The sequence below is a fragment of the Poecile atricapillus genome, chromosome 2, assembly GCF_030490865.1.
Source record: "Poecile atricapillus isolate bPoeAtr1 chromosome 2, bPoeAtr1.hap1, whole genome shotgun sequence".
NCBI lineage: Eukaryota > Metazoa > Chordata > Aves > Passeriformes > Paridae > Poecile > Poecile atricapillus.
In genome coordinates, this window is record NC_081250.1 from 47,731,721 (window position 1) to 47,742,325 (window position 10,605).

The 10,605-nt window shown below is 40.4% G+C and overlaps 1 protein-coding gene across 5 annotated transcripts in view; it reads right to left on the minus strand.

Moving 5' to 3' along the window:
* ELMO1 (engulfment and cell motility 1) overlaps positions 1 to 10,605 on the minus strand; it is a 301,131-nt gene that overhangs the window by 102,229 nt on the left and 188,297 nt on the right. For all 5 annotated transcript variants that reach the window (XM_058832447.1, XM_058832448.1, XM_058832449.1 and 2 more), the window contains one exon: positions 740 to 876. In XM_058832447.1, coding sequence (XP_058688430.1) covers positions 740 to 876 — 137 coding nt within the window. The remainder of the gene's footprint in view (positions 1 to 739; positions 877 to 10,605) is intronic.

Below are 10,605 nucleotides of genomic sequence, written 5' to 3' on the forward strand. Positions count from 1 at the left end.
GAGATACTGTTCAGCCTCATGGTAAATTGGATAAAAATTGGATGTCTAGGGACCACTAAGAAAGACCTGTTCTTTATTGTTCTTCTGTGGGACAGGAGATTGGCTGAAGCTTCCAGAATTCTTACTGAGGAGTTTTTTGGTGGAATTTTTATTTCACTGGTGTTCAGGTTTATTTTTTTGGTTTTTTTGGTTTGTTTTGTGGGGCATTTTTTGTGTTTTATTTCTTTGTTTGTTGGGTATTTTTTGATTGCTTGGTGTGGTTTTTTTTTGTTTGTTTTTTGGTTTTGTTTTTATTTTAGCAGGCTAAACAGCACAGCACTCTGTCACGATTGTGTCCACTCCTGAATATTTTATCACTTTAGTGCTCACATGAAATGAAAGGGATGCACAGAATTATCACTGCAGTACTCTCTCTGCATTATTTACAACCTTGGAGGCTGCAGCAGTTCAGCATAATATTGCTAACATAAAAAGGCAGAATTTCCCCTCAAGCCAGAATTTTAGTCTCATAGTCTGCAGTGCAACATGACTGAAAAAGGTCTATGAACCTCCTTACATCTCCCATCCTCTATCCACCACTTTCTAAACGCTGGCATTCTGATGTACAAAGCATCCAAAGAGATAAATTTCTAGGCTTTCAGCAGAATGGGAATTAGTAAATCCCTGTGCCTCTAGGGAAGAATATATGGCCTTGTTTCACCATTCTTCCCAGTTATTCCCACCCCACCCTTTTTCTTGCCTTGTTAAAGTCCTCTGAAGTTGCCCTCATTTCCTTCCATGTCTTGTTCAAAAGCTGAATGCAGATACAGAAGAACTCCTCAAACGATCTGTCATGGGTGAAGAACATGGGATGGAAATCGTTGCAGGTCTCACTGGCTAAAAACAGAAAAACAAGGCGGGGTGGAATAAAACATGTACAGGCAGGAGCTTAAAAAAAAAAAAAGTAAAATACAATCAGCCATGAAATTTAGAAAGTAGTGTATTTGAGTGGAATCCCAATTCTTGGAGCAAAGGATGTCAAAACACTATTGTGAAAAGCCAGTCTTGGTCTACAGTCTTAAAGACAATGAAACACCATATGGATCCCTGTCTTTAGGAGACCGACAGCAAGAAGAGGAAACAGCTACCTGTTTTCTGGAATATTCTCTCAATTACTTTTGTTTGTGCCAAGTTTTGTTGCTCAGTCTGGGACAGAGAGACAAAGGGGAAAAGCACAGTTCTCCCCATGAAAACAAAAGCCTTTCCCACTGCTATAACAGCATGGTCCATCTTGCCTGCTGAGAACCAAACACCAAGGCCCATCACTCACAAAACAGGATTAGATCAATGTACGCACTGAAATGTGAATCTCTGCTGACATGCCAGATGATCTACCATATCATACAGAGGTAACAAGAAAAATGTTGACAGATACAGAGATGAGAATATAACTGATTAAATTTGTTCTTTGAAAGTAAGCAGAATCAAAAGCAATGGATCTTTTATAATCTATCCTTTACTTGAGAAAAACATAATAAAAACCAACCAAACAAACCCAAAAAATAATCCCCAAACTTTCTTATTTTTAATCAAATAAGGAAGTAAAATAATCAAGGAACACTGTGCTGATGATCCTGAAATGGAAAAGCAGTAGTGTACTGTGATTCTCCTTGAACAGAGAATTAATTTTTAAAAGCTAAGGACTGAAGCAGTGCTGACCTCTGGGCACATCTGAGCAACCTGAGTAGAGAAAGGCCTTTAGCCAAGGACTGAAAAGAATCTTCAAACTGTGCTATGACTTGCAGGGCCACATTAATAGGTTGCATATCTATGTTCTTAAAGAGGCAAAGATAGAAAGTCAAGCTGAATAAGCTTTCTTAATATACCTAGTCCCTAAATCTCTCAACTTCAGCTTTCACCCCTTCATGCATGATCCTCAGAACTTTTCTGGCAGTCACTCATATGCTTAAACAGCAGCATCTTTCCTTACTTCAGGATCAAACAGCCACTACTTAGGCAAACTTCCTTCTCTGCAAGAACAATGGAATTATCAAGCATTGGGATAAACCACATTTTCCTGAGGCTGAATCACTGTCTGAAATCCACTTCCTCTCACTGGAACTGGACAAATTAGAATTAAGACTCTGTGCAGGGGGATGTGAATGGCTCAGGCAGGCTGACTCTGCACCAGCTGCAGACACTTGGTCTTGTTACCTCTTCTAGGCACAAAACTCTCAGTGTATTTAGTCACCTCTGCTGCACCATCAGCTCTGCTGTAGGAACATGAATTGTGTTTAGAACCACCTGAACCCACAAAAAAAACAAAACCAAAAAGGCTTCTGATCTTTCCCAGCATGCAGTAGTTCAATTAGAATGCCAAACTCTGGAGCTTGTTTGTAAATTGGAAGCTTAATTTTAACATCAGATTTACTAAGATCTAATCAGTTCTTCAGCTACATGGAAGGGATGGGAGTTAAATTTGGATCACAGGTTTAATTCTAATCAAGTAAATTCCATTTACTTCAAAGGACTTGCAGTCAAGGGGGAATTAGTCAAAACAGGGACCTATATTTATGATGAACGACTCATTCCCTTCAGAAGAACGAAATGCCTCAGGCGTGTTTTCAGAGCACCCTCAGCTTCCACTCATTCCACTGGAGCTGCAAGGGCTCAGCATTTCCAATAATCAGACCTTCAGCCGATAATAATGTCAGGGACACAACAGAACAGATTCTCAGAGGGCACTTGTCTTTAACTCATGAAATAATATAATGATGAGTAGAAATAAAATAACACCAAGCAGAAGAATGCAGCCAGTACCTTCACTGTATAAATCACAGCACGAAACAAGGCAATAACCCTCGACACGCACTGGCCTTTCTGATCCTCCTCAAAGCCTGAGCTTCTCACTGCTCCTGCTCATAAAAATCAATAAATCAAAATTAATGGAAAGGCTAGGGATTCTCAGAAAATTGATCATTGGTTCTAACTCATGCTCCTTATGATAATCAGCCTCAAACTGTATCTAGCATGCTGACTGTTCTGCATGCAGAATTAGAGATGTCACCTCTCCCTACCTTATTTTATAAGTAGGCAACGGATGGTGTTTTATGCCTTTCAGTTTCAAAATGAAAGAGTAAAAATCACTGTTACTGATATAAACAGAGAAAGTTAGGCCTGTTAGAAGGCAGGATGAATATCTTAAAGCAGAAGACAAATTCTAGGAATAATTCAAAACCAAATGATAAACAGTTTCTTCAAAACTCCCACCATCATCCAGACAGTAGAGAAAAGAAAAAAATCCAGTCTGCTTCAGCAGTAGCCTTTTGTATGCCTTGAAAATTCTATCCACACTAGTGTGAAATCATATGGAAAATCAATGGAAAAATCTTCAGGCTGCAGCTCTAGTTAAATCTGTCCTGCTCAGAGTGTTTAAATATCTACTGAAGGATAACTCTTGTCCCAATACTTTCCTTCTCCTTTTGACAGGTTAGTTGAGGATGAAGGAAAAGGTGATATTGTTGCTGTTGTTGCTATTGTGTTGAGACCAAAGTTAAACTAAGCTATAATCTGCTATCTTTGCCCACTCTCCAGCCCCAAGTCAGTATTTCCAATATCAGAGCACTGTCTCTCTCTACAGAGTGAGAAAATTTAGAGGCTGCCTAGTTTTACTCATTAAAAACTTCTTTGTTTTTTCACTAGCTTGCAATTTGACTAGCTCTAAACTGAAACAGAGGTCTAGTCTTGGAAAAATTTGGAGACCTTCTACATAAGAGCTGTCTGCAAAATTCTGGCCCTTAAGCCCAGTAATTTCCAACCATTCTTTTCACAAGCAGGGACCAACCACATTTACAGCCACATAAAAACATCCACATAGCTGCAATGTGGGGACACAAATCATCATGATTATTCACCATCAAGTTTTAATTATTCCTCTGAGAGATCACCTTCAAAATGCAAGCCACAGATGTCTAGCTGACATAAATCAGGTGAAGATCTTGTTGATTTTCCATTCTTGGCACACTTGTGGAGTTGTAGATCAATATGCCACCTCTCAGGATACAAGTAGTCCCTCAAGTTTCTAGCTGATCTATAGCTGGAACTTTGAGAAAGAAGCTTAGTTCATTTCTCATCATAAATTCCACTGGCAAAAAAAGAGCTAATTTGTACCTGGGAGTTCTTGTGGTTCCCACAGTGTGTATTTTTAGTGTATACCCAACACAATTTTGTTTGTCAGTTGCTTCCTAAGTTACAATAAAGGCATTCAAGCATCCCAGACTGTTTGAGGAGTAAACAGATTTGACATGTTACGTTGTTCCTCTGTGGACTAGCAGAAAACAATAGGGGGGGAAAAAAGTGAGAAAGAAGAAAAGAGTTGTACCCTCATTTTGTACCCCATCTCTAAACACCTTTTCTTACCCCAGGAGACAGAATATCATCAGGGTTGAATTTCTTCTAGCTGTGTCAAGAACAGCTAGGTATTTGCATATTTGCATAAGCCTATCTTGAAAGGACACAGACTATGTGATGATGTTTCAATAAGTATTTTGCTTGAAGTACAGCAGAGATTTGAATTTCAAAGTTGCTCTGGGGAACTGAACATGGACAACAGGGATTTCTCCATGCAAGACAGACTCCAGGAAAGGACCAGTGCTCCAGACCAGACAGCAGGCTGTTGTGTCACCTCATTGTCCAAGACAGTATGAACAAAAGGCCACAAGTTCAACAGAAACTGGCAGATTGCTGTAAGGGCTCATTACATTTTCCCCCCACATTAAAAAGTAGACTACACATAGATACCTTCTTCACCTGGTTTCCACTTGGAAGAGAAGGAAAAGATGAATACAATTTCTTATCTTAGGTTGTTTTGTGGAACAGTAGGGAGTAACATAGATAAGATCACCCTGCTCCAAAAGCTGGAACAGCAGGCACAGTGATACACTTCTGTAGGCAAGGTACTGCCCTTGAGCCTAAGAAAACTCTGCTTTCTTTCTGACTCTGCTAAAGTGCTGTCTTGATACTACTCATCCCCCACTGTGTCTTTAAAATGGCATGTGGTCATTCTGACCTCCCTTGTGAAGTTCTTGAATTCAAGAGATGAAAAAGATTGTACTGGTATGAAAGCCGTATCTATCATGAAGGGAATGTTTGAAATTAGGAACCACCCAATCCATTATTTACAAAATCCATTCATGACATTATGGGGGATCAAGATGAGGTGAGTTAAACAGTCATTTTCCTGTAAATTTAATGCTTGGAACCATGAAATTGCGAATGCATATGAAAGACAATCACAAATGAGACACTTCATTCAAGGATGTCAGCTATGTACAATCATTCTACAAAACAGAACTTCAATAGACCTGATTGAGTAGATAATAAATAAAAGTGATAAGGTTGCTGTGTATTCTCAAATATTTCAAAAGCAGGGAGTCAGTTTAAATCAATCATATTATTCAGTCAGCCATCTAAACATGGTCACCTGGCAAAAATGCTGTCATACAGAGAGGCAGGCAGACACCTGCAGTGAGGCGTAAGCCTCTGTGCTAGGGGTGCTATTAACAAATCCTGTGCACCCTGAAACTCACCAAGAAAAGCATCCTGAAGTTGCATCAAAACAGTTTTGGTGGAAGCAGTGATGCAGAACCCTGGGAAACTGGTTTGCAAAGTCCCAGGGAGAGAGGGGTTCAAAAACATCTCCCCATCTGAAAGGTACCTGGGAGCCATGTGATCCATTTTTCAAAGAGAGCTGTGCTTTCTCCTCCTGAGCTGCTGCTTAATTCAGTGTGAGTCATTTATCCCTTCAGTTGTTTTCCCGAATTTCACAGAATGGAGATGATAATATTTCATCAGAGAGGAGGCGGGTGGAAAGAACCACTGCACTTTCAGAAGTGCAGCAAGATCCACAAGTGAAGAGTGCCATACGGATCTTGGAAATATCATCTCCACTTGGCATGGCCTCCTCTGGGATTATTATTTGCCAATAAAAGAGGGACCAAAGAGCAACTAATTCTCACTAGCTCTCAGGAGGAGAAGCATTGCAATTTCTGCTTCTCCCTTAAAATGCAGTACAGTAAAAATAAGTATTGCCATGACCATTTTTATATATGCAATCAAAAATTCTTTCAGTAATTCAAGAACATATAAGAAAAAGAGCACCTTATACTGCAGAAATAAGTGATTGCCAAGTTTTCTATACTGCTGATCCCTGTGGTCTGCTGGCAATAATTTGAACCTTTGGCTACCTTCCTGGCACATGATAGAGAAACGGTGTAATTGAAAGCAAGGAAGGTCATGGCAGTGCAGTAATGAAGTAGTAATATTGCTGCCAATCGTGTAATTTTCTTTCCTAGGGAACAGTTCTTTTTAGAAGACTCAACTGGTATTAGAACAAAAGCCACCAAAATTGCCTAGCAACACAGGGCTACAAGAGAGCTTCAACATTTTACCTTACCTGATCACATACTTAGTCAGAATAGAAACCGTAAGAAATTCCTAAGCAGGCAGCAACACCCATCAACTCAAAGTCCTAAGAACATAAGGCAATACCATGTCTCTGAACCTGTGAGATCTACAATGGTGCTATAGAGGGGAAACTGGAAATAAAAGCACACATAAAAGGCATCCTACTGTCTGCAAGTTTCTCAAGGCTGAGAATAAATTTTAATATATTTTAATGTGCAATGAAAAACAAGGATTCCATAAAACTTCAGGACTAGGATGTTCATGGCATATGCAGCCCCAAGCTCTTCAGTAACTTCCCCAGATTTGCTTTAAAGGTTACTGGAGCTTTGTCAGAAAAGTATATCCTCTTCCCAATATATCATTAAATAAAGGAGCCACTCTTTAAAAATCCACCTTTCCCAATGTCCCAAATAAAAGTGGTGAAAGAAGTGAAAAGTGAAAAGTGGTGAAACTGCTGCAGCACCACTCAATAAAGCCCTGCACTCATCACTACCAACAGATCCTGCAGCCCAGAGGTGACAATAAGTAGGTATCAGACTCACTCTGCCACATCTAGCAGTGATGGTGAACTGAAAGAAACCCGTGGAGCCAGTGGTGTCCACACAGGCAGGCTGACTTTGTAAATATAACTCCCTTTGCAGCTCTCAGTAAATACAGAGATTTCACTGCAACTCTCCTGCTTAGACCAGACCTGAAGGCGGTAGTTTGGAAATGCAAACAGAAAGCCAAAGTACAAAGAGAATTTTAAAAGAGGCTCTTATATGCAACTAGGAAATGAGAAAGATTACAAAGATCATCATGCTGATAAGAGTTCCCCATCTCGTTTCAAGAGCAGCCTATTTTTGTTTGTGACAAAACAGGTGCCAATTATAAATAAATCTGAACTGCCTCTGCAATCTGTCACAGCACACTGCTGGGCAACAGGAAAGTTCTCTGCTTCCCTCTTGATATCTCCACTACTTCCAGTACTAAAAAAAGGCAGTAATCAACAACAATAAGAGAATGTACTTTTACAATCTGACAGATAAATTGGAATATCATTTTCAGAAGTGAGGGAGCACTTCATATGAATTAGTCATGCACTTCTAGGAGAAAACTCCTTGGAAGTGGAAACTGTATGAAAAAAAAAAAGGGCTTAAATTCATCATACTGAAAAAGAATTCTTCTTTTGGGAAGAAAAGGACATAGGTCCACAAGCACATATCTCTAATTGTGCTCTGGCATATCTATAGTATCCTTATAGATATAGAATCATAGGTTTATCTACATTTGAAAACACCTTCAAGAATATCAGACTGTTAGTTGATTAATGTGAGAAATTTGCTTGGGGCCAATGAAGTCTTTATGGCTACTTCTACAAAACATATAGAATAAGAAGGAAGTAGGCATATGAAAAACCTACAGAAGGTTGGTTAACAAAGAAACATATCATACAAAACTAAAACTAAAAAAAAATATACAAATGTTAACACTGCTTCTCTGTCAGGTTCCTGACGTCTTGCAAAGCACAGAGGGTAATGATGGCTACAGGAAAGCTTAAAAAAACCCAATCAAACCACCATATAAAAAGCATTTCTCACAATTTCTAGGCCCACAGATTGTCTACTCGAAGTCCAGCAGACACAGGTAGTGGCACTGGCAGAAGGCCGGCTAAGCTCAGACCTATGAAGGGAAGCACCTTCTCACATCTCTTCACGTTCATACCCCACTCCTTTGCCTGTTGCACCCTTTCTCTCTTAAGCCCTCAAAGAAACTAGACTCAATCTCATCCCCAGACAAATCAGGAAGAATGCCAGTGGCAATGGGGGCGGGGTGGGTAGATAAGCAGAATTTATAAAGAGCAACATAAAAGCAATCACTCTGTGCCACCCTTTTTAGCCCTATAGTACCCATTGGTGGAGTTTATTGCTAAAAGCTACATTCTGGCATATTTTCTAATAACTGTTGCAGCACCTCAGACACAGAACTCTGAGGGCTGGGGTCAGAAGTTCCTGGGTGCAGAAGAAGCAGGCATTTGCTCTGCTCCTGCCTGTGCATCTTCTTGATGTCACCTCCCACAAGCATTGCAATGAGAAATTGCCTTTTGTGGCAGAATTGCTGACTTTTCATGTCTTACTCTGACTGGTTTAGAGAGCACCAGCTTATTGCTTCTCCTCCTGAAGGGATTCTTGCTAAAAAGCCAACGCTTACCACTAATTACTCATTTTCTTTATTAGGAAGTTGCACAGACGGTATTACAGGTTATAACTCATGCCTCTCCAAAGACCTTCTGTGAGATACTTCATCCAGAATATACTCTGGTTACCATTTGAAATACAGGCCATGCTGTTTTGATTCACAAGAGAGGAGGAACTGTCACTGAAAATTAATTCTGCTTTAAGTAGGCTGGCTAAGGCTCCATCTGTAAGAAAAACTTAAAGGAGCCTATGAAAACTGGCAGGAAAAACACCACAAACAGCAACCTGGGAAGCCTATGGCATTTTTAGGTTCCCCTTTGCTACCTAAGCAGCTCCCATTCCCTGTTCCTGGACATGGACCTCCTCATTAAAATCAGATCTTTAAAACTATACTGCAAAGGAACTATGTAGTCCTTGTGTAAAACAACTAGAGTAAAGAACATATTTTTTGGTGGGCATTTGGTCTTCCAAGTGAGCAAAAGCAGGACAACTACAAGGAGAAAAACCAAATGAAAAAATGGAAAAGCCAAACCAACAGTCAAGTCAGGAAGGAAAATAATCTTTTCCCTGGTACCAAGGTATTCCTCTATTAGCAAATAAGGTTACAGCTGAATTACCCATGCAGACCTGGCACAAACACCTGTACTCGCCATCAGAGGTGTCTGTATATGAGATGCCTGTTCTGCTGCATTTTTATGACAGGATGTTAGGCTGCCTTCTGTGCCCCCATGGTGGGGTATGAGACAGCTGGCTGCCTGATACCACTGCCTAATCACTCAGGCCAGCTTCCAAAATGTAAAAGTTTTGTGGACAAAGGGCCAGTTACCTATAAAGTGAACTAAACTTATCCAGCTCCTCTGCCACTGCAGAAAATGGAACAGGACAAGAGCACTCCAACTTCAACCACTTGCTTTGAATCAATCCCAGATATACTCAAAATGCCAAACAAGGTAGCAGACAGGGGACACAGGAGGAAATGGCATTAATATCAATGAAAAAAAGGATTGTGCTCAAGGTGAGGGAGTTCACTATATCACACATCTTAGAGCAATGGCACCTCATCTTTCATGTCAGTTCTGTTCTGAGCTATGCTGAAACTACATTGCTTGCTCGAGAATCAGGAGATGCACACCTAGTATCTGCCCTTGACTTCTTTGAAAATATGTGCAGTGCCACCACTACTACAGCCCCACAAAGGACAACCCACCTGAGAAGTAATGCCTCTCCCCCCTCCACTTCTGCATGTCTACAAACTGTATCTCCTTTAAAATATGCATTTTTATACATGCATGCACTAAATTGCCAAATAACATTTTTCCCCCTGCCCCCTTTATGAAAATAAAATGTGAGAAAGAAGAAACTGGACACTGGATACAACTCTGCACAGGCAAAATCCTGTGCAACAAGCCTCAGGCTGGAAACACTCCTTAGCATGTCTGCAGCCCACTCTATTCCATTCTTGGTCTGCCACGGGCAACCAGCAGCTCTAAGCTTGGCAGCAAAAACATGGTGATCTGTGGGGAAATCTGTGGGGGAATCTTCCCACTCCCAATCCTTCCTGGAACCCAGATGGACAAGCTGAGGCAAAGGTTCTTAACTCACGGTGAAAACTGCACCTTACTTATCTAACTGCAACCACCTACATTATTTTCTCCCCCTACAAATAGTCTTAATCTGTAAATTATGTTTTTAACTCTCTGGGCTAGAGTCCCAAAGTCAGACTGCTAAAACAAAAATAAAACTGCTGAAGCATACTCTCTTTAACACAGACCAAACTGAGTAATTGCTACTCACAAAATGGGAAAACAGTGATGTGGCAGGGTGCAAGCTGTTCAGGAAACACTGAACCTCAGTGCTTGGTAGTGTTTTTATCCAAGATCATCACCGAAACACACTAAGTGCCAAGCATCTTCAAATGGCTTTGTGATCATTGATCAACCTCTAGAAAGACAGTAGTTAACACTCATTCTTCAAATGTCAAACT